Source organism: Arvicanthis niloticus, chromosome 8 (assembly GCF_011762505.2).
Source record: "Arvicanthis niloticus isolate mArvNil1 chromosome 8, mArvNil1.pat.X, whole genome shotgun sequence".
NCBI classification, from domain to species: Eukaryota; Metazoa; Chordata; class Mammalia; order Rodentia; family Muridae; genus Arvicanthis; species Arvicanthis niloticus.
Genome location: NC_047665.1, coordinates 75,461,591 through 75,486,800, shown reverse-complemented (window position 1 = coordinate 75,486,800; position 25,210 = coordinate 75,461,591). Strand labels below are relative to the sequence as shown.

Below are 25,210 nucleotides of genomic sequence, written 5' to 3'. Positions count from 1 at the left end.
CTGTCTTGAAACTCTTTCTAAAAACTAGTCTGACCTCAAACTCAGGGGTCCCCCTGGCTTTGCCTCCTGATTAAAGACATGTGCCATCACCATCTGGCCAAGAAAACAGCACTTTTGAATGTGTTGGGTCTCCTTTTAGTGCCAGCATCCCCTGATGGTCTGTAATGAAGGCTCAGTGCTCTTAGGGAATGTATGAGTGGCTCCATCGTGGTTGGCTGCCTGGTACCTGAATGCCACAACTTACCAGAATCTTCTTTTTCTTTCAGGTCTCTGTCCTGGGTTGCCCTGACCCAGTGGTGCATGAGATTGCCTATCAGTATGGGAAAAACGTCGGAATAGCTTTTCAGGTTGGTGTGCATGTTTGTGGGAATGTTGACGTATAGGCACAGCTGCATTCTCCTCAGTGTAGAGTGTTCAGAGGAATGAAGACAATGGCAACTCAGTGGGTGTGCTCGTCTTTCCTTTTGGCAGCTCATAGATGATGTACTGGATTTCACCTCATGTTCTGACCAGATGGGCAAACCAACATCTGCAGACCTGAAGCTAGGCATAGCCACCGGCCCTGTTTTATTTGCTTGCCAACAGGTAGGTCTTACTCTCTTTGAAACGTTGCCAAGGAGCCCTTTGGAACCAATATCTCAGGTACATCTGATAAAGTGAGATAAAAAAACAACTGGAGGCATTTAGATAAGAAACCACAGATTTGATCCTGGTTTGATAACTAAGATGTTAGGGTGGTAATTTCACTTCTATAAACCTTATCTGTGAAACACAGGTTATAATCTCAGTTGTTATGAGGGCTAGTTGATATACTACTCATTAGCTTGCAAATCAAAAAGTGCTGAGTGAATTTCATGTATTTTGGGTGTTGCAAGATTGACAATTACTACTTTTATGATTGGGTATGCCTCAAAGCCTCTTAAAGGTACAGGAAGTTCTAAAGATGTCTAAGTCTGAGGAAGTCATAAGTTCTAGTTTAATGGAACTGTTGGCACTCCTAGAGAAGCCTTGACGCCTCAGCCATTGCTTCCAAATGTGGAGAAGTCAATTGAATGCACTAGAACCATGTAGCTCCTTCCTTTTCCACATTGAGAGACTGTAAGTAAGTAAAGCTGCTTTTGTGTCCTCCTTAACATAGATGAGATGCTTCACAAGCATCAAAGATGCTGCAGTGACTGTCAAAGCAGCCATTTCATAGCATCATCTGGACCCTGGCCATATGCTTTTTTTGGCTGTTCCAGATGCTGCTTGCAATAAGTGGGCCATTAGCTGTATATCGGTATCTTTAAAACAAATAGTCATCTGAGTGGCATTTAACTGGTTAGTTGACAGTGTATTAAGATAGTCATCACTAACTACTTTGGGTCTAAAAATTTTAAACTGTTATCAGTCTTTTCATAAATTTTGATGGTATTCTTTATTTAAATATAAGTCATAACTTCTCTAGGACTTAGTAGTTCCATTTTGATATTAAAACCAATGACATTCCTTTTGATTCATTTCTGATTCAAGAAACAGAAGAGATGATCTTTCATCCTGTGACCTAGTAGAACTACTACAGGTAATTCAGCCTCAGGGAGGCTGAAGCCTGGATGGCTGGACTGGGTACCATGGACAGTGCCTGTCAATTAAAAGAATAGAGACTACGAACAAAGATGATAAGACACTTAGTAGAAACTTTTGTCCTTGTTACCAGGCTGTATCATCTCAGACATCTGAGGTCAGGGTAAGAAGAGAAAGAGGTACAGCTAAGATGTAGTGACACAGGCCTGCAACCCAATATTCATGTGCTGATGCAGAGGGATCATCTGAGATTGTGGACAGTCTGAGCTACATTAAAAACAAATAAAAACAACAAAAAATGTCTCAAAAAAAACCAAGACACAGCATTCTATGAATGGTAGGTTTCTTCTCCCATGAGACTGAGACTTATTAACTCACTACCCCAATATTCAGGAAAATTTATATGCGAAGTTTAGAAAAATTAGGAAAACCTTTTGTACATTAAAGTAAGGAACATTTTCTGTTATGCCATAGCCACCTACACACACACGCACAGTTTTCCTGAGCCATGTGTGTGTAAATGAAAGTATATCTGATGATAGAAAAATTAACCATTGGCCAGCATTTGTTGTACAATTACAGACCTGCATAATCTCTGTCACATGAATAAAGCAGAGCATGGTCCATGTGCCAAACCAGCTAGCTCAGCAAAGATCAGCCTGAGTTTTTCCCTGATTTATTCTATAAAGAGTTTGGATTACTTTTAGAAGTCTCAACAATTATAAATACTTGTCATGAGCTCCATGAAACAAATAAAATAAGACTGGTGCTTTTTTTTATTATTTTATTTCATTACTTATAAAGAAACCAATTTACTTTCCTGTACACAAAGAATTAATAGCTAATCTTTCATTCAGATATAATGGGACAAAGTGAGAACAGAAACTGAATGCACAGCCCTTACGATTAGCCTGCCATCAAAAGATGGGAACTATGGTTTTATGTGTGTGTTTCTGGGAAATCTAAGAGTCAGGCACCCAGTTACACTATCAGGCAGTGGGAAAAGGAGCTGTAGCCTCAGAAAGGAGACGCATGATGAAACTGAGCAGCAGTGCCTCTGGCCAGGACTCACTGTGCCAAAGTTAATCAATATATATTTATACTTAGTCAAGGTTGTATTTATAAATTCTTCTCAAAACCCTGAGCTTAGGCTCTTTTTATGCTTTATTCTGCTAAAAAGAGGTTTCTAGCAAGAAATCTGTCTAAAGTTCATGGGGCTTAAAATAACTTTGGGTGAATCAAGTTCAAAAATAATGCAGGATTATACAGTATTTAGCTTTAATAAAACAGTGTTGATTTAGTTTATAAAGGATTCTTACATTGCCCCTGATCTCACAATTCCACTTTGTAGTAGATAACTGTTTGTTTCTTTGAATGAAACTGATGCTCGAGTCTGGCCAAAATGGAACATCTGGTAGATGGCACAGAAGGCAATTGAACATCTTTCTCAAGTCTTCTGAGACCAGCATTCATTTTACTATGCTTGAATTACTCCTTCAACTAACAGTGTATATAATAGTACCCAGGTAACTGGTATGCCCTAGCACTGGAGATACATCTCAGTGTATCCACTATTATTAGTGGCTAACATACCATCTATAGAATACTAGTGAGGTCTTTGTAAACCTTTCCTAGGGGGATGTCTTGTCCACAGATCTGTCAGTGAACTGATCCATCTATATAACACTGAAGGTCTTGCTCTGACCTTGCTCAGTCTCTCAAGAACAAAAATAACAGCCATATCCACCAAACCCTGGCTTGTCTTTTCCTTTATAGTGCTGCATGGTAAATGATCTTGACATTATAATTTGCTGGACTAAGAACTGCTTGACTGATTCTCCTATTTTGGGGAAAGATTCCTTGGTGGCCAAGTTCAGAGATTTGAGGTGCATCAGAAGACCATGGCCTGGTGGTAGAGATTTGCCTAACATGTGTATGACCCTGGGTTTGACTCAAAATGAGCACATGCATCTCACACACACACACACACACACACACACACACACACACACACACACACACACTGTTTTCTGAAGAGGTCTCAGTGGTGATAGTATATTCTTGTATAAGTGTGTATATTGTCTTCAAGAGCAAACACTTGAGCTCTGTTGGTAGAGTAATGGCCTAGCATGCACAAGTCCCTGGACTTCATCACTAGCACTTGGGAGATAAAGGCTAGGAATTCAAAGTTCCAGCTACATAGTGAGTTGAAGGTCATCCTGGGCTACATGAGATGATGCCAAAAAAAAAAAAAAAAAAAAAAAAGGAAAAAAAAATACAGCCCACAACATTGTCAACGACCTCATTCACAAGTGCAAACCAAAGCCAGAGGCAGCAGTCTATAGTGAAATTGTACACAAAATCTACTGGACAGAAAATGAAATATGTTTGTCCCAAACAAACAAATCTCCACTCTTTTTCTTTAAAATTACTTACACATTAACTTGATGACATTTACCTGAATCTGTTGTACTCTCAGGCTTTATGATTTTTCTCAAAATACAAACTTTTGCAAAAGTTTGAATGCACATTTCTCTGCAGTGGGGTTATAACATCTGACAGTTATTCTTGCTGTGTGTGGTGCCCAAAAAGGTAAAGAATTGATTAGAAATAGCTGTCCTCTTTTTCCTTGCTTAGACTTCCTGGTTCCCTTCTCTAAAGTTGATATTTAAATATGTAAATGTGGGAAAGTGATTAAGACATAGTTATATATCCCTCAGTTTGGAAAGCAATGTGAGAAAATTGTTTGGCTTTCTATTTATTATACATTTTTAATATATTAAATCTTACAGTGACATATAAAAATGTTTGTGAAATACTCAGAAATAAAATAGAAGTGTTTTCCTTTTTGGATGAGATTACAGTAGTTTAAAAGCTCTTTTTAAAAGTTTTCCTTTCATCTGCTTGTTACTGATAAATCACTAGACCTAAATGTCAGGCTGTAGCCGTACTGTTATCACCAGCCTCTGCACCAGATGCCCAGGCTTATGCTATTGTGATTATTTGGTGCCTTAGAATTACCCAGGTTTGGAGACCGAACCATCCCAGTGCACTGATCACCCCTGGAGTTTTGTGAACACATTTCAGAGTTAGAATCCGATTCCCTTGTAAAACAGCATGAACAAGCAAAAAAATCTTACTGAAACTGGGGTGAGAACCATCTTGTTTCTCACTTCTTCCTCACATACACAGGTAGGAATGGGCTTTCAGAAGTTCGACTGATATTTGCATATTGAAATTTACATGGTGTTTGTTACTTCAAAGGAGGAATGTAGGCATGCTCACTGCAATTTAGTTTTCTTTAAAATGTTGCTTTCTTGGTGTTTTTAAGGTAAAAGCATCAGAGAAACTACATAGTTGGCATATTTATCACACGTAACTCATGCTGAGAAAAGTTTATAGATCATACACAGGGAATTTTTTTACGAGATGCCCAAGACACCATCGCATCTGCTTTAAGATATAACCTAGAAATAAGCAGGTGGGGGAGAGGTATTTAAAAACTAAAAGAAACTACCAAATTATCTGATTGATTTAATTCATAAAAAACAAGTACTTAAGAACTAACCAGTTGTTGATTCATTAAATTCTGTATGGATGCCAGGCAGTGGTGGCACACACCTTTGATCCCAGCCCTTGGGAGGCAGAGGCAGGCAGATTTCTGAGTTTGAGGCCAGCCTGGTCTACAGAGTGAGTTCCAGGACTACACAGAGAAACCCTGTCTCCAAAAACAAAGAACAAACAAACAAATAAATCTGTATGGATGTTAGCTGTCTCTACAACTCTGTTCTCAAACATGTACCTCTCTAGAACACTGTTCCTCATTTGGTCAGGGTTTCTCTTCTCAATGTGCCCTAGTTTTTCTGCTGCAGATCCCATAGTCACTATTACAGGAAAATTTATCTCATCCTTCAGGCGTAGTCGCAGGGAAAACTGGCAACTGCATAGGCATGGATATCCTTGACAAAGCACATCCTACCTCTTACTCCATGGAACTGCAGACTGCTAGAAATTGGAAAGCTGAAACAGAAAAGAAGACTGAGATGAGGAAATTATTCAGCTGGGATGGTTGCTGGCAGAACCTGGACACAGGGTTTGGGTCTGGAAGTGATTTGTTATCCTGATTTGGTCCTAGTAAGAAATGAAGAGGATAAAAGACATTTTCATCATGACTAAGAGATTTATATTGTGTTTACGTGCATACATGCACTGCAGAGACAGGAGGATGACTCAGTTCTCTCCCGTTATAGTTTCTGAGATCAAACTCGTCATCAGATCATGCAGCACTTAGACCAGACCAGCCATCTCTCTAGCCTGTTTTCTTTTTGTTATCAGACTTTTTTTATTTCTCTTATTTGTGCTACAATGAATTAGATCTAGGACTAGCCACTAAACCTAGAAAAGCAAAAGGAAGGATTTTCCTCCCTTATGAAATCTTCAAGCCCATGAATTTTTGTTTCTTGTGTTAGGGATGGAACGAAGCTCTAAACATGCTGGGCAAGTGCTCTAATGCTGAGCTGTACCTCGGACACCTCTGATCTTTTTGTAACTCAGTACACTGCTCTGGTTGGTATCTCTATCTCCTCTAATCCAAAGGAGGTGTGCATTAAAACATCGGTGATCATAACAGTATAGTCAGATTTGTTGGGAGTGGGATCGAGGCACTTAACGTCCCTCCCCCCAGACTCCATACAAATGCAGATTTCAGTGTGCACTCAACAATGTCTAATTACTATTGTCTTCCTAGACCACCAATACCAACATCTCTTGACAATTCATTAAAAAGGCATTCTCAAAGCATTGCCTACTGAGTCAGAACCCAAGAAGCTCAGAGCACAGTACTTTGTCTTCCTAAAACTTACTCAGTACTGGACTGCAAACAGAACAATTCGTTCTGTTTTGTTTAATATGTATGTGCCTGCTTGTCTGTTGTGTGCCCTTGGAGGCAGACAGACCCTTGGAGGTCTGAGGGGGAAATTACAGAAGACTGATCTACCTGGGTGCTGAGAACCCAAAACAGATTTTCTGTAAGAGCACTAGTGTTCTTAACTATTGAGCCATCTCTCCAGCCCCCAGTTTTTCTTTTTCTTATTTTCTATAGTTATAAACAAGTATTAAAATGCCTCATTGCTCCAGGAACAATAAAAAGATTTCCCTTCTTTATGGTTAGTTTCCAGAAATGAATGCTATGATAATGAGACGGTTCAGTTTGCCAGGAGATGTGGACAGAGCACGGCAGTATGTATTACAGGTAAGACTATTTTTAAAGGATGATTTTAAATCTTGTTTGTGCACATGCATGTGCCCAGCACCTAGCGAAGGTAAGAGGACAGCTAGTAAGTGTAGGCTCCTTCCTACTGTGTGTGTTTCAGGGATCAACTCAGTTTAGCAGGCTTGGCAAGTAGGCCTTACTCGCTCAGGGTTAGGTACTTGGCTTATCCCCAAGGTAAGATCATTTTTAAAAATACAAAAAGCAACAGCAGGTACAGTAACAACATTGACAGAGCCAAGTTGGTCAACCCTTACATGATTTGACAATAACTAGGAAATCTCATTTAAAATACTTTCATATTTAATTGTGGTGCCTTTGTGCCCTACTTGCAAGAGTTGGTTCTCTTCTTACTTTGAAGTTATTCAGTAATCTTCATATGTAGGCCAGGCTAAGTGAGACCTGTTAGATTGAAATGAGGTGTCCCATGTCCATGAATATCATTGTACTGTGCAATGAATATCATTGACTGGCCCCATCCCTGTCCAACGTTCACTTCCTATAGACAGTTAGTTACAGTAGTTTATTTATAAATGCCTTTCCTGCCTAAAGAAATACAAATGGCCAGTAAGTATTTGAAACATGTTCAACATTCTTAACAATTCAGAAAATGCACATTAAACCTGAGATGCCATCTTAACCACCATCAGAGTGGCTATTATTAAGAAAACAAGTAATGGTGAATGCTGGTGAGGGTGCTAGAGTGAAACAAACCCTTATTTACTGCTAAAGGGAATGTAAAGTCATACAGCCACTATGAAAGTTAGTACACAGAAGAACTACGTGAGCCAGCCGATGAACCCTTAAGACAACATATAACCAGAGATACTTCCAGTCCATGTTTATTGTTCACCCTAGTTAAGAAATAGAACCTAGGTGTTCATGAGCTGGTGACACATACGCACTCACAATGGAATTTTATCAAGCCATAAAGAAATATGAAACCAGCCGCAGAGGTAGCTTACTTACTGTTCTTTAAAAGGACCTGTGTTGAAGTCTCCACACCTTAAGTCTGGTGGCTCATAACTGCCTGTGTGAGCCTCCTGAGTTCCAGGAGCTCAGACATCCTCATCTAGTCTACATGATACCTATACTCAGCAGGTACAGCCACACACATAATGTGTGTGGATCATAAAAGGAGGTAAAAGATCTTAGTAAAGGAGGAAAAGTCGATGAAATATATTTGCATAAAAGCAGAAAGATAGATGCCCTTGAGAAAGAGGACCAGTAACAAGTGGGGATTGGGAACAACAGTAGGAGGAATCAGTGAGAATAATGTGTGACTGTATGTATAAGACATAATGTACCAAGTGCTCACTACTAGAGGCAAAGACACCAAAACTGGCTCTGTGCAATAAAAATACTGGATGCCAGAAGACAGTGGAGTAAGGCCTTCTAAATAAACAGCCACATGAACACTTTAAACCTGAAATGATATCTCTGTGAGTTTAAGGCCAGCTTACCACACACACACACACACACACTAAGCTCTAGGCCAGCCACTATAGAGTGAACTGTCTCAAAAAGGAAATAAAGAAATGTTGGTTTTTCACATACCCTTTGTGATAGGTTATTTCCACAGGTACTTTAAGCAAGATGAAACACTAAGGAGAAAAAACATGCTTCTATGCAAGATGGCACAGAAAACTAAACTCTTACCATGTTTTGAGGAAAGCATTTCAACTGTATACTAAAAATAAATAACTGAGAATTATGGAGAAGGGGTTTAGTATTCTATCAGAAAAATAAAAATGTTTTATTACTGCCCAGCTTCTAGAAAGAGCCACTATTAGAAACACAGTTAGAGAATGTAACCATCTTTAGCATTAGGGCAGAGTGGACAGAAGCAGTGGTATCCTCATACAAGAGGAAACCAAGAGTTGATCTTGCTGGCACAGCTAATCTGCAGAAGAATCTAAGACAATGAAATAACAATCAGATTAGGAAACGCTTGTGGATGAGGTGTGTGATTTCCAACAGGAAAGGCAACAGGAGACACTGGCATTTGCATCATAAGCCTTTTTGATTCTCATTTTAAAACAGGATTTTATATAGACAGAACTTTTAAAACAACGCTTCAATGGGAGTGGGGAGGGGGGACAGAAAATAGCTGGGTGTGTGACAGAGTTGATTTCTTTGTGTGCTAACAGAACTAGTGTCTGATTATTAACTGTGCAGCTCATCTGATCTCAAACTGTGTCCGTCTATTGTAGCAGCCATCAGGAGCTGGTCAGTGATCTGTCTGTTCTGTTGTCTCCTGCAGAGTGACGGCGTGCAGCAGACAACCTACCTCGCCCAGCAGTACTGCCACGAGGCAGTAAGAGAGATCAGGAAGCTTAGACCATCTACAGAAAGGGACGCCCTCATTCAGCTTTCAGAAAGTGTGCTCACAAGAGATAAATGACAATTCTTTCAGTTCTTTCTGGCAGCTATTTTACCAGACTGTGCCTAATGAATTTTGTGAAAAACTATTTGCTTCACATGCAGATAACCAAAAATCATTTTAAAAAATAATTTCAACCTTATTGATGGGCAATTTTTTTATTGGCAAAGTTTTTCAGAAAACTTTTTAAATGTAATTAAACCAGTGTCATTATAGTCCTATAAATTCTAATCGAGGTATCCTGATGGTTATATGTGGTATTGTTTACACTGTTAATGCCCACATGTAAAGCCATTACACAAATAAATAATCAACGTTAAAATTCAAGTGGTTTGTCTTTGTTTTACCATAGGATTAATGGTCAGAGAATTTTGAAGTCTGTACTATTTAAATCCACATTAGTTATATTTTAACAATATCCAAATTTTTCGTATAGGAGCATAGTTTATTATAAAAGACTGTAGATAAAATTTAGACAACAGGTTATTTACAAATGAAGAAAACATTCTGCTTCAAAAAGAAAAAGCATAATATAGCTATCTGATCACTAATGACATAGTACTTCAAAAATAACAAAGGTAAAATATATATGGAATAGTTGATTTGATAGGAACAATGATCTTTAATTTTCAGAAATATTTGCACTGCTCTCATCACTTACTGTGCTGTCACACATCTGTATCCCTCAATACATAGAAGCCCACACCTGTGTGATCTACTTTAATATCCTAAGCAGTACAGTCTTACATACAAGACAGGTATCCCTCAAACCCTCCCTTAAATCAAGGAGACACACAAAGTGCATGTGTTGCATTTAAGTTGCAATACAAACCTGCTTATTACCTGTTTACAGATTAATACATGGCCTAGTTTCTTTCCCAATTATTGTTAAAATTTTATGTTTCTAGTGCCAGGCAATGGATTAAATATGCCTGGCCACAAATGAACTGCATCCATCTTTACAATATGTAAAAGATTTTCCTTTCACTGAGTCAGTGTAATTTCAGTTTCACTAAAATCCAAAGGACAAGTGTGGTACTCCTTCAGATGTTACACCCCCCCACCCCCCACCCCAGAATATCATGTGCTTACTCTGACACAGTCTAGCTCCAAAATCTGCAAAATTCTGTTGCATTGCTGTTTGGACACATTAAGATTAAGCTAAAAATATTTTCAAGCTGATGTATTGAGAAAATAGAACCATAATTCTGCAATAAATCTTTTTTAGGGGGTGGGGGGTGTGCATGCATATGCACACGCACACATGATTAAAGCAAACCAGTAAAGGAGAGGACAAAATCCTTTGGTTCACTTATGTATTTATGAATGGAAAAATTTATAATGCAAATTTCACCCATTAAAAAACTTAGATACAAATTACAACATTACAGATAGTCTTTCATTTCACATGAAGAATTTAGAGACTCTAGTATGAGTACTCCAGATAATTGTTACACAAATTGGAAGCATCTTGAGTTGTTAAGTATATTTCAATACATAAAAATTTATGCATGCTTTAAACACTATTTTTTTTAAAAACTGAGAATTGAAACCAAAAGTCTGACCAGCACCAGCACTGAAGTTCTCTGGTTTCCTATCAGTCTGATACAATGTTAGTGACCATGCTGCACTGAGACATGTAACGGTACATTCTGAACCATGATTTGTTAAACGTAATAACCCACATCCCCAGAATTTTTAGGCTGGTCATAAATTTATCAAGGTGTGAGTACATACGCATAATCAATTATAGGCAGTCTGATATAAATTGCTCTTCAGCAATGTCTGAACTGCCTCCAAAATTTATGCTTACAGGTAGACATCCAAATATACCAATAAAACATGTCCTGAAAATATGGGCACATTTTAAACATTAAAACAATCCTGTTAACCATACAGTCCCACAGTATGACGGAGTAATAACCTACATGAAAAGAAAACGAAAGAAAAACTAATCAGTATAGTGCATGATTGATTCAACATAGTTCCCAGGGAAGAGTCCAGTCACGCGATTGCAAACTCCTTCAAACCAGCCATCGTCATTCTTCTTTATGACATAGATGATTGCACCCTCTTTAAAGGACAGCTCATCATCCTTGTCTTTTGTATAATCATATATTGCAACAACTGTAGAGGAAACAAAGTATGACATGAGAATATTATCTCCAACATTTACCTGAATTTAAAATATAATGCCAATTAAATCTATAGTTTAAGAAAGCTAAGTATTTTTATTTACTTATTTATTTTTGGTTTTTCTAGACAGGGTTTCTCTATGTAAAAGCCTTGGCTGTCCTGGAGACCAGGCTGGCCTCAAACTCACAGAGATCTGCCTGCCTCTGCCTCCCAAGTGCCAGGATTAAGGGCACAGCTACCGCCTCCGCCCAGATGGACTTAGAATAAAAAAAATGTCTACTCACTTTAAAAGTTTTGTTTTAAAAGATGGCAAAAATAAGGGGAAACCCCTAAAAAGTATGACAAAGCTCAAGATATGCTTCCTTTCTGGTTAACATATTCTGTCTTTCCATTGTTGTAAAAAGGGAAAACAACTTACATGTATAACACTTTCTTAACTATTGATTTCTCAATTTAAATAGTCCCTTTATACCCATTTTTATTAGATAATTCTAAAATTACATGTAATTTTCTGCTATATGTGATTAATACATGAGTGATTTTTTAATTTATTTATTCTAAACACTTTTTTCTTAAAATACGATTTTTTAAAGCATTTATGATGGTCCAGAATTATTTTTCCCCTAGGAAAGATGGCTTGCCTCCTTAATAACTCTAAATTAGTAAACTAGGGAAAAATTTGAGGTACTGATTGATTACCACCAGTTATTAAATTAAACAGGCAGTCTTCTCTGACCATGGCAAAAGGTTGAGAAAATCACTCCACACACCAGGCTATATGAAATTTGCAATAATCCTCCAGCCTCTGCCTCCTGGGTGCTGTGATTTCAGGTATATGATTTCAAGTCATGCCCAGCTTAATTCTGCTAAATATTAACTAGATTTACACTAAAATAAATAAATAAATAAATAAATAAAGAATAAAAAAAAAATCAACAAATAATAGCCCAATGGCAAATCTAACCCTTCGCCATTCATTCTTTAAATTTACGAATTTTAAATTTTATTTTCAGTGATAAGTGATTTGTCTGCATATCTGTATCTGAACCACATGCATGCCTGGTGACAGATGTCAAACACAAGTGGTTATGAGATCTCTAGAATTGTAGTTATAGATGGGTGTAAGTCACCATGTAGGTGCTAGAAACTGAACCTATAAAGAAATGCCCTTCACTCTAAACCATCTCTCCAGCTCCCCACCACCAATTTTTGTAAATAACGTTTTACTGAACACAACTACATCTACACATATATATTAATGCACAACTTTGAGCCACAAACCCATTGAGTCAATATGGCCAGCAAAATCTAAACTATACCCAGCCTTTGGGGGAGGGGATACAAAAGGGGGAGGAAAGCCGGGCAGTGGGGGGGGGGGAGAAGAACCCAAAACAAACAAACAAACAAAAGGAGGAGAGGGGAGGGAAAAGGTAAGATGTAGGGGCAGAGAGAATGTTTAAAATCATCACTAAAATCACATAAATAACTGCTTCAGCAAGTAATTTAGCTCAGTTTTGTGCCTTAAATGTTTGATCTATAAAACACAGGCAAGCAAGTTAATCTGAAGCTAGAGACATAAATGGTTTGACAAGATGCATCTAAAAATTTAAATTCAAAGTATAAAGAAATAGACTCTCTTCATACTCCTAAAAAACAGAGTACTCACAGAAGGGTTACAACCGTGACTGATAGAACAGTTCCAGGTAAGAAACACTTGACTGAGACTTTTTTTACACAGTAATAAAGCTCTATAATTAGACTACTGTACACCAATCCAAGAGAACAGGACCTCACCTTTCTCAATATAGTTCTTGGGAGCCCATGCAGGGTCCCCATCCGCATACGGGTCACTATACTGAACTACTGCAGCTTCCTCGTCTTCGTAGTCCACAGGAGGAGGTGGCGGAGGAGGCGGAGAGTCATCAAACATGGGGATGTCATCTGGTGGAGGGGGTGGTGGGGGAGTTGGGCTATCAGCAACTAAAAGAATTCAGACAAGTCATTAGTCTAAAGGAAAATGTTCACGTTAACAGAATTCAACAATTCTAACTCACATAGCATGCACTATATAAAACATGCAGTGATTAGAAAAGCTGGGTGTGTTAAAGTTTATACTACTTTAAAGCACAATTTTGCAACAATAAAATGATATAAAATAAACATATAAATACTAAATTAATGAATGTAAGAGGTTAGGACATAGTATCTACTTTCATTAGAATTACAGGAGTAAAGAAGTTTCTTTATGATAAGTCTCAGGTAAAAAAAAATGCTCCCTTACGCCTCGTTGCCTGAGGGGACTCTGTCATGGAGTACAGTAGAGGTCTGACGGGTTTTGCTATGTATAGTCATGACTGCAATTTTGGCTTTTAGTAGTTTTAGTGCCCTAGAAACTACATCTCAAATGGACATATATTTTATTTATTGTTTTAACAAAGAGTAAAACCAAGTTGGTCATGTCATGTTTAAATTTTTGTGTAGGGTTTTGTTTGTTTGTTTTCTATTTTTACTTAAGTTTAAACAAACATAAAAATAATTCCAAATAAGAAGACTGCATTAAGTTATATTCATAGTCAAAATTTAACGTAGAAAGAAAAACTAAGATTTTGCATTATGGCTAACAAAACAATGCATGAGATGACACCAGATCCTAAAGATCAAATTTCTAACTTAAAACAATTAAGATTTAAACATAAAATACTGAAGATGGCAGTAATTTAAAAAAAAATTAAAATAAACAAACAAAAATGAATCACACTTCAGATTCTAGACGGCTGGGGTATGTGAATTCGTGCGTTAAAGAATGGACGGTATTAACAGGAAAGGACGTGTGGGACTAGAATGGTACTTATTCGGCCACCAGTGCTGTTGGGATTAAAACATTCAAAGCTAACACAACTAATGCTCAAACTTCTACTCCACAAATTCCTTTAAAAGTTTGGGGTGGGGGGGGGGGTAGATCAGGGAAGGTAGTGCATGCCTTTATTTCCAGCACTTGGTTGGGAGGCAGGAGCTTGGGGATCTCTGAGTTCAAGGCAAGTCTGGTCTACACAGCTAATTCTAGGCCATCCATGGCTACACAAAGAGAACCTGGTCTTTCTAGTGAGAAAGAAGAAAGAAGAGGAAGAAAGGTTCTTGTATTAACTGATGTGGGTTTTACAGGTTATTGTTCCCTAACTGGGGCGCTATGCTGGGATCTAAGCAAGAGGCTAGTTTAAAGCAAGCAGAGAAACAGTCCTGATTCATTACTGCTTCAATTCTGTGCATTCTACTTATATCCTTGAGATGATAGAGACAGTAAATAATAAATTCTACTTGATGATGCTCAGTCACAACAATCTAACAGGTTTACAGCTGGGTTGTCTACCACATGCGCTGATCCACTAAACATCTGCCTACACCTCCTCCATAAAGCTTTGTATGTGGAGGAAGAGTGGCTATGAACCCAGCCTAACATCAAACAGGCCCAGCTCACACCCTAAATTGGTTTACTATGTGTATTACATGCTTGTTTGAGTCCCTGAACAGCTGTCACTCTGTCGTTTCTGTAATGTACTAGTTGAAGAGTTCCATTCAACTGCCATTAAGTACACACTGGTTTATCTTCAAGTTTATGGCAAAATCTGATCAGACCAACTTTCTGCTCTAGTAACACTATCCTCTGATGTTAAATAGTAAAAGGCTTGAGTCATTAGGGGCTCATATATTAAACCAGACTGGGTTACAGCTACATGCATTTCTTGTCACTTCCTCTGAGTACCAGAACACTGGCATTTTAAAAAAATCACATAAAACATATACACTTGATAAAATATTTAAAGTGCTAATATACAATTTCTTAATTTCAACTTGCTTAGAAAAACCTGAAAATAAACTTGGAATCTCAGTGGTGTATCACTCAACATCATGTGTTTGGTAAAAAGAACAGAAATAGTTGTGTCAAGGTATCTCTTTGGGAATAATGTGTAAGAAAATTGGGTTTTGTTTTTTCCAGTTATCAGTTAGCCAATGATCTGTAGGCCCACAAAGTTGATGTCCAACGACTATTAAACTTATTTCCTAGAATTCTTCATGGGAGCAGTTTAAAAAGATGAACTGGTATAATCTTCCACCTCTGATAGGTTGAGTTTCTAAACTGTATCAGTATCAAGAAACAGCAATACCACTGGGAATGATAAGCCCTGCCATCCCAGCACCCAAGAGGCTGAGGGGGATGGCACTCTAACACAAGGCCAGCTCATTGACACTAAGAATATCATTCATTTAATTCAGTCTTAGAGCAACGTACCTAGCATGGACAAGACCCCGGGTATTGCTTAGAACATCAAAAATGGGGAAGGAAGCAGCAGTGACTAGCAACTTACCCTTATCATTTTTAACACCTAAGATTCATTTAATCTTAAATGCTGGAACAAAGGATTTTCAAACTGAAGTTAATAGTAAGAAGGTTTGCATTCAGAAATTTCAAAACTCTAAATCTACATTTGCAATAAGCTCTTTATACATCTCATGAAGAGACTCTCTTAAACTTTGTGTTTGTATTCTTACCAGAACCTACCATGAAACACTGAATAACAGTATTTGATTGGTGGAAGGGAGGGACTGAGAGAAGCATTGTAAGAGTCAGCAAAAGCTGATATAAAATTTGACACAAGGTTACTTTCCTAAAGGATGGGCTGCTTAAGTAGTAGTTCATTACTCAACAACGCTAAAATGTATTTCTAGAAAGATTCCAAATGAGGGAAATTTGAACTATATACTATCTTAATTTCAAGAGTTGACATTTAATTATTCAGCAATTTTATTTTTCATTTGCCACACAATATTCACTCTGGACACGTAGAGACTTCTATAATCTCAAAGGCTATCAATAATAATACCATCTACTTAAATTAAGTATACCTATTAAAAACTGTAAGTTACTTAACCTAGTCTGCATTAAGATAAAACTTTAAGAAGATTGGTAAGTTTACACTTGGGACATGACCTCACAGGCGGCAGATGCCACCTTCCTTGCCCATCCTTCAGATGGACAACATGCATTTAATTCACTTATTCTTGGAGATTCGTGGTTTTAATATTGATTTTTAAGTACATGAGTGTTCTGCCTACATGTATAACATGAGTGCTGAGCCCACAGCACTGGATTCACTGGAACTGGAATCAGACTGTTGTGAGCTGCCACATGGGTGCTGGGAACTAAACCCGGGTCCCCGTCAAGAGCAACAAATGCTCTTAACCACTGAGCCATCACTACAGCTTCATACAGATTAGAATCTACAATCACTCTCTATTTTTTTTTAACATTTATTTATCTTGTGCATATATGGAAATCAGAGAACTTATAGGAGTTCAGTGCTCTCCTTCTGCCATGTGGGATCTAGGGATGAATTCAATTCATTATGCTTTACTAACTGAACCATTTCACTGGCTCTTTCTAAAAATGTGTGCTATTAAAGGAAGAGGTAGGGACACTGTCTTAATTTCCTAATAAATGTACAGTGTAATTCTATTTTGACAAATCTCTTCAGAGTACACATTTTGTTGTTGTTTTGGCTTGTATTGTATGTCTAAAGACAGGGTCTCACTATATAGCCCAGAGTATCCTCCAACACATGAAGATCTCAATCTACCTCAACCTCCCAAGGGTTTAGGATTACAGGCATGCACCACCATACCCAGTTGCAAAGTGTTTTCTAATTGTCCCAGTAACCATTAGGGATTTCAGTATAATTTGCATTCTTGTGCTTACTCTTTGCATAAAAATAGAGAAATAATAGATCTCATACCTTAGATCACCTAAATACTTAAAAAAAAAAAAAAAAAAAAACCTGCGTTTTTGAAATCGATATGGGTCAGTAATCATGCAGACAAGAGAAAAGAACAGAAGCCCGTGCTCTTCAGTTTCAGTAATACATATCTGTACCTATTCTTCAAGGTAAAATTAGCTTCTTAATAAGAAGAAAAATGGTGACTCATCAGCCATGCATGCTAGAGGAGGCAGCCTCTAATCTCTGACAGCTGTGTTTCCAGACTTACTGTTTTCCTGCACCCTGGCCACGAAGCCTGTGAGAGGTATCTGTGGAGTCAACTGAGGCATGGGGGGAGGAGGAGGGGCAATAGAAACTGGCAGAAAGACACAGTATGGGGAGTAAAACAGATAAAGAAAAGGAAACAAACAAAAAGCAGAAGTCAGTTACAAGGACCACAAACATAAATAAGTATGCCAAGAACTGTTGCAAATGAAAACAAACAAAACAAAAACAAACAAACAAACCCTGCTACCCTCTTCAAGTTCTTGTCCCCACAGAACCTAAGGTCACACTGTGCTCAGTCACAGGGGTAAGTGCATAAAATAGTAAGTACACTTACTTTTAACCTAGCACTACATTATTTGGGGAACTTTTAAATTTACAATAACATTTATTTTAGCACAATGTTTTTCAAAGACAGACTTCTAAATTATGTTATGATTAAACATCTACAGAGCCTGCCAACAAACTGTTTTGCTTTACGTCTATAAACTAACAGACTTATCTAGCTTTAGGGTAAAGCTGTAAATTTAAAACCCAAATAGTGATTAACAGCTGTTGATTACATGTATAAATATGTAGATATATCAATACATCAATCACGAGTTTAGTTTCCTTTAAAGAAAGTGCTTATATATCTAAATTTACATACTTCTCTGGAATATACTCTTTCTTACAAAGTAAGATTTGTTACTTTTAAGTTGCCAGCTTTATTTGTAAGAAATCAGCCCTAAACTTAACTAAGGGACAAGAATGTTCCATGTACCTAGTGATTAATTATTCAGTTTCCGAGGGGAAGTTATCAAATGGTCTTTTTATGGATACCAAAAAAAGAAAATTTAATCTCTAATCAGTCAAAATGTACAATTATTTGCACTATATAAATTTCTGATTAATATAATATACAGGCTGGCTTGAAGCATGTGTAACCTTTTTCAGGCAATACTTTATATGAATTTGGTATTAAATGTTCATATGACTAACAAATATATGAAAGACTGACACAAACTAGAAGCAAAAATATGTTTACTTTGCCTCACTTTAACAAGAAGTAAGTAATTGCTGAAGATGGCATCAAACAAGTCAATGGGTTTAAGTGGACTTGGCTTCCCAGTGGTCACCAGTAAGTGATGTTATATTAACCAGGAAAAACAACATTATTTGTCCCTAAAATCATTTCATCAAACTTTATCATTTTAATCCAAGGTACAAATTTGTTGGTAAGCATAAAAATGTGATAGATGTTCCAAGTTAAAAATTAGAGAAATATATATGTGCTGATATTTCATACAAATCTAAAAACAGCATTCAGTTTACTAGCAGAAACTGGTCTTTCATTCTATTACAGAGAAGACTTGTGAAAGGGTTAGAGGGTATTGATTTTAAAACAAACAAAAAAGCCTCCCATTAGTCAAAATAATTTGAAGAAAGAACCCTGAGTGACTAGTGATGCTCGTTAGTTGTGGGGGAAGAGACAGGAGATGATGCACGATGAAGATGTTCATCCCCAGCACATGTACTGAGAGGAAGCAGCACATCACAGTACTAAACACAGCCACGGACCAGTGAACTGCACCAGCAGCTCATACTGAAGGAGAAATGGATAAAACAAAATATGCTTTACACCGAGCCTAAGTTTCCTTTCCAGTTTCAAAAAGAATACTGATATTCACTAAGGAAGTACCCTACAAACATGTGTGAAACTATACCAGTGCAGACTGGTAAAATAAAAACCCTACCTGCAGAATAAATTAAAAGACAAAGTGGGGGAAGAGGAGATAATGAACATAAAGATGGCATCATATAAAGCAGAATATGAAAAGGAAGTTCATGACACTAGTGGGATAAACAACTAATATGTCTTGATTGTATATGCCGCAGAAGCAGGTAGATCTCTGCATTCAAAGCCAGCCCGAACTCCACATGACATGTCTCCAAAACACAGAACAACAACAAAAACCTAAACGACTGAGTTATAGGACTTTCAGACACTGAGGCTACCGCTCAGTATCAACAAGATGCCAAGAGGAGTGTGAGGGAAAATATCAGGCAACAGTTTAGTGTTTCGTAGTAGCCTGAATAAAAATTCTAGTCTGGAAAAAAAAATTGCATAAATCTGAGGTTCTCTGTGAATATAGACATTTAAAACAAAGTGGTTTTCAATTTGCTACCAGTTAACTCTGTAACTCAAAATTTTAAACAAAAGATCAACAGTCTCTACTTAAGTTAGGCATAATGGCGCTTGCCTGTCAACCCAAAAAGCAGGAAGGCTGCAAGTTCAAGGCCAGTATGACTTAGGTAGTACCAGGCCAGTTAGGGCTACAAAGTAAGGCCTTGCCTTTAAAAAAAAAAAAAAATCTACCAAAACAAACAAAAACCAAAATATCCATGTAATATAAATGTAAATAAAAGAATGAAGCAAATTCCCATGTAAATACAGAGCAGCTATAATTATTTTTATAGAACATTCAGTTCTACAAACACGTAAAAAGAAGCTGCCATAGACAAGAACAAATACAGGACAACAGGCTTATTTCAAGCTGTTTCCCTTCTGGATTTAGCATCTTAACATGGAAAGTAAAGTCAATGATTATCCTCAGATATTCAAACCTTTCTTTCCTAAGTCTATTTTCTATAAAAGTTTTTAAACACTGGCTGTAATTAATACTGAGATGTGTATTTTGAAGTAAACAGAAGGAAATAAAAGGAAAACCCCTCCCACCTGTTAGAATTATCCAGACAGACAAAGTAAGCAGGCAGTATAAAGGTTTTCATTAGAAAGCATTTCAAAAGAGGGCACAATCTTAGAAGTGATAGCCAGCAATTTCTTTTCATTAAATTAAAAAAAAAAATTCTTTGTGTTTGTGTCTTTGTACCATTACTGAACCATCAAAATCATGCCAATAAAAATTAAGATTGTTTTGTTCTCTAGTTCAAATTATACTGTAGTAATACAAATAGCACATTAAAGTATTTGTTGAATTTTGGTAGATTATACTCAAGCGAACCTTGGAGAATAAATAAGCAGTTATGTTTAAGATGGTTGGTTATTCAAGGATTAACATTCTAAAGCAAACACACACATGAACTAGCCTAGTTTAAATTGTTGTCTATCACGGTCTAGAATAACAGTTTCAAACAATCTCCTTAAAGGGAGCTCCACTACTGCTGTGTGCCTGCAAACACAAGCTTACTTGAATTTTGAGAATAAAGTGGACCTCCATTAACATGAGGCTGAGCAGAGAATTGGGCAGTCACAGAGGGAGTTCGTCTATATCCACCAGAAGATGTCGAAGAAGTGGTAGAGTTGTGTCGAGAGATCTGCCTGGTCATTGTGCCATACTGGGAACCAGGAGCTGCACCAGGGGCTGCTGAAAAGCATTAGTCAAAGGCAACCAAGAAAGCATTACAAACACCCGAAATGGCAGGACAGAGGGGAGGGGGTTCTTACTGCTTTGTAACACCCAGACACAAAATAAAAAGAGGAAAATCAAATTATCTCCACTTGTGAAGTTTATAAACAAGAGGACAGCTAGTGTGAAGAGCTACAAAAGTGACCACTGAGCATAATTAACCCTTTGCAATAAGCATAGTCCCAAATGCTATTTTGCTAACGCTACATGTAATTTACATGTGCATTTCAGAATGTCCACTAGACAATGCACAACAACAACTATTCAGACCATTTACATTGTATTGGTGTTAGGGAACCCAGTGATAATTTAAAATATAAGATTAGGAATATGTGTGTAAGTTATCTGCAAACAGGACTCCATTTTACTACGGAACTTGAGTATCTAAGGATTTTCTATCTATTGGAGGTGAGGTTTCCAAGAAGGACAACTGTATAGAACTTTTGTATATACACTGGCTCCAACAAAATGAGTACCACATATAGTCTGAGTAAGGCAAATGCTGTTAGCTGTGGGTCATTCAGAACTGCTTCATAAGCAACCTCTCCACAGTCAAGTTTCAGAATTTGATTCAAAATTCCATCTAGCTAGAAAGCTCAGGTTAAGTAATAAAGTAAAAAATAAATTTTAAACTGTTAAGTATATTTTTCTGATTTTTATAATTGTTAATAATTACTGTTATTAATTATTTAGGTACTAGTCTTAACACTACTAAGCATATAACTCCCTATGAATGAACACTGCTAAACTGGAGTTCCTGAATTTCCCTAGAATAACTGCTCTTAAGCTTCAGCACTGATGAAAATCTCCCCTTGCACTTAGGAGGCAGAGGCAGGCGGATTTCTGAGTTTGAGGCCAGCCTGGTCTACAGAGTAAATTCCAGGACAGCCAGGGCTACACAGAGAAACCCTGTATCCAAAAAACAAAACAAAAAAAGAAAGAAGAAGGAAGGAAGGAAGGAAGGAAGGAAGGAAGGAAGGAAGGAAGGAAGGAAGGAAGGAAGGAAGGAAGGAAGGAAAAGAAAAAAGAAAATCTCCCCTTGAGAGCTTGTTGGAAAGAAAACTTTTGGGTTCCATCTTCAGAGATTTTAAAAAAGTGGGTCTAGGACAGTATCTGAGAACTGAAATTTCTACCTAGTTCCTCCATGTTGATGACCAATTTGGGATTACTGCTCTGAAAGTCAGTGCTCTAAGTAAGCAGTTAGTAAATGTTTCTTCTTTACACTCTTAAAAATTAAAAATTCAGTGTCCCTGGAGTGGGCTACACCAGTATGAAATGACCATATTCAAACTCAAACGGACACAGCTTTAAGATAAATTTATACACAAGTACACAAAGACTTCACAGAGACTCTAGAAAAAAAAAATTCTGACACGATGAGAATGAAAAAGACAAATAATAGCTTTGACGTCACAAGGCTCAGCAGAGACTTTTCTGAGAACTAGTTCTCTGATGTTAGTATCTAAGACTGACACTGATAAACCAGAGCAGATCTGGTTTACCTTGACTAGTAAGCAACAGAGGTTTCGGTAAAGGGAACATAAAACAAACCCTACCAGCAGTGTAGCATCCAGGTCTGCATACCCCATCAAGACAGGCACACAGAGCCATCTGTCTACATTTTTACTTATCCAGTGAACATAACAATAACATCTCACTGTGGCTTCAACAATCGTCTTCCAAGCTATTAAGTAGGCTGAAAGCATTTCATTTTCACAGACATTCTTTCAGTGATTTCTACATTCACGGGGTTTTGTACTATCTCCTTCCCTCTCCTTTTCCTTAGTATATATGTATGTTTTGAAAAAAAATGTGAAAATATTTTCAGTTTAATTTCACCTAAATTAATTCTCATAAGAGACACCTCATTATTTACCTTAAATATTGTGTGCTTCTAAACTGAATGTAGATTTGAGGGGCAGGAGGAGTTGAGACAGGGTTTCTCTCTGTGTAACATCAACCAGACTGGCCTTGAACTCACAGAGATCCGCCTGCCTCTGCCTCCTGAATGCTGGGATTAAAGGTGTATGCCACCACCACCTAGCCTGAATCTAGAATTCTAGAACCTAGAATTCTTAGCATTCTGTCTACTCCTTCCCAGCCTGAAGACAATGTGAATGCATCCTATTGATACAGTTATTTCATAACATTCTCAGCTATCTTAAAGCACAGGCTGCATCAAAAATTTTCAAAGAATAATCCAAAGGATAGTATCACAGCAGCCCAATCAAATTCTATATTTTCTCTCCATGTTGCACTTCCTGTCTCCACTTTCACCCCAGTCCTCTGACTGGATGAAATAACTGCTAGTTTTCATCAATCTAGATAAATTACAAATAAAGATTCTACTAATTTGGTTATAAATCATACATAGGACCATGCTGTATTGTAGTAAAGTGTCTTCTCCATGTTCTTATAGTGTTGAGTTCAAAGAAATTAGTAATAATTAGATTTAATTCTTTCTCTTTTAGTGGCACCATCTATAATTCAGTAACTGTTAACAACTTGTAATCTTTCAGCTACAGGAGTTTATTGCAGATATGTAAAATGTATCTACTGGTTCCCCAACACCTATACAGTCTCATCAACAACACTCACTGGGAGAAGCAGGGCTCTAGGAAGCCAGACACAGTGTTTTCTAGTAAAATAATTTATGACTCAGGTCAGAGTGTAAGAAAACAGAACTAAAATTTCCAAACTAGCAGAGAAATACCACATATTAAAAGTCAAAAAAAAAAAAAAAAAAAAAAAAAAAAAGGGAACATCTGTATATAAAACATGTGTTTATCACCAGATCATTTTCCTTCAACAATACATTTGAAAAGCTATTTTCCTCTAATTTTTTTCATTATGATTACCTTTCAAACGTGTTTTTTAATATACATATTTCATTTCTGGACAGCTTGGGCTACATTCACTGACTAAATTCCAAAGAGTTAACTGACTGTTCTCCCAGAATACCTTAAATTTACATGCTTTCTAAAAATATAAAATAAATTTTCCTAGTTTTAAATCTCATCTTACAGTCTCTGCATTTCACTAAAATAGGTGTTGAATATCATCCATAAATAGGAAGGCACAAAGGTTTAGTAATACTGACCTTCTGAATGAAATATCATGCAATATGGCTTGCTTTTGAAATAATAAAAATCATAAACTACTACAAAGACAAGATTTACTAAAACAAAATGGCCAAAACCGACTTAACAAAAGTCATTTCTCTGTACCACACAGCTTGTAAAACCCCAACAATTTTGTAAAAATTAATCTAAAAATATATTTGCCTATATTATAGCAATAGTGACAATGTAATGTCTAATTTTGTTCAATATGCATAGATTGTTCTAGCTTCCATAATAAAGTTAACAAACATCACACAGTGAAGCTGAGGGCACCAACTACCGTACCTGGGCCAGCAGTGGGTGGCGAGGGCGTGGGCACAGCAATGGGAATGCCAATGCTGCTGCTCCCGCTGTTCTCTCGGCTTCCACTTCCTCCACTACTTCCACTGCAAAGAAGAAAAGCATTGGGAAATCATTTTTTTGTTGCTGTTGTTTGTCTTTTTTTTTTTTTTTTTTTTTGGTTTTTCGAGACAAGGGTTTCTCTGTGTAGTCCTGGCTGTCCTGGAGCTCACTCTGTAGACCAGCCTGACCTCAAACTAAGAAATCTGCCTGCCTCTGCCTCCCAAGTGCTGGGATTAAAGGCGTGCACCACCACCGCCCGGCATGGGAAATCATTTTTACAGACTAATTTTTAAAAACTTAATCATATACTGGGGCTACTAAACACTCATTAACTGGTTTAACCTTTACCCTATTATTTAAAATGGTTCTTGTGTTACACTGTTCTTTTAGAACTGTAAAACAAGTAACTAGCACAGTGTTCAAACCCTACCTGGCCTTTTCTCAGAACTCTGAAGGCAGACACAGGTGAATCTTTTGTGTGTCCAAGGCCAGCAATGAAACCTTGTCTTAAAATAGTAATGATAGTCTTTAAGAAATGTCTTGAGCAGTGAAATCCCATAGTACAGTGAGTTACAGTGTCTTTCAAGCCTGCTGTGATTGACAGTCCACAGCCTGTTGTGGTGGCACACTGCACTTTCAGCACTAGTTAAATCTAGAGGTTTTGAGTCTAAAACTACCTGGTGTATAGACTGAGGCTCTTGTTTCCCTCTATGATGGTTTGTATATGCTCAACCCAGGGAGTGGCATTATTAGAGGGTGTAGCCCTGCTGGAGTAGGTGTGTCAATGTGGATGTAGGATTTAAGACCCTCATCCTAGCTGCCTGGAAGTCAGTATTCTGCTAGCAGCCTTCAGATGAAGACGGAGAACTCTCAGCTCCTCCTGCACCATGCCTGCCTAGACACTGCCATGTTCCTGCCTTGATGATAATAGACTGAACCTCTGAACCTGT

The 25,210-nt window shown here is 37.5% G+C and overlaps 2 protein-coding genes across 11 annotated transcripts in view; one reads left to right on the top strand and one right to left on the bottom strand.

Annotated features, from left to right (window-relative positions):
• Positions 1-9,542, top strand: part of Pdss1 (decaprenyl diphosphate synthase subunit 1) — a 36,065-nt gene extending 26,523 nt beyond the window's left edge. The window contains exons 8-11 of the mRNA XM_034510810.2: positions 267-347; positions 472-585; positions 6,734-6,814; positions 9,096-9,542. Coding sequence (XP_034366701.1) covers positions 267-347; positions 472-585; positions 6,734-6,814; positions 9,096-9,236 — 417 coding nt within the window. The 3' untranslated portion in view covers positions 9,237-9,542. The remainder of the gene's footprint in view (positions 1-266; positions 348-471; positions 586-6,733; positions 6,815-9,095) is intronic.
• The window catches only part of Abi1 (abl interactor 1), an 86,245-nt gene continuing 70,389 nt past the window's right edge, over positions 9,355-25,210 (bottom strand). For 2 of the 10 annotated variants that reach the window (XM_034510799.2, XM_034510802.2), the window contains 5 exons: positions 24,204-24,304; positions 20,578-20,754; positions 17,391-17,477; positions 13,146-13,331; positions 9,355-11,342 (listed from right to left, as the gene is read on the bottom strand). In XM_034510799.2, the coding sequence (XP_034366690.1) occupies positions 11,167-11,342; positions 13,146-13,331; positions 17,391-17,477; positions 20,578-20,754; positions 24,204-24,304 (727 nt within the window). In that variant the 3' untranslated portion in view covers positions 9,355-11,166. The remainder of the gene's footprint in view (positions 11,343-13,145; positions 13,332-17,390; positions 17,478-20,577; positions 20,755-24,203; positions 24,305-25,210) is intronic. The other 8 variants (XM_034510800.2, XM_034510803.2, XM_034510804.2 and 5 more) reach the window with 4 other exon arrangements.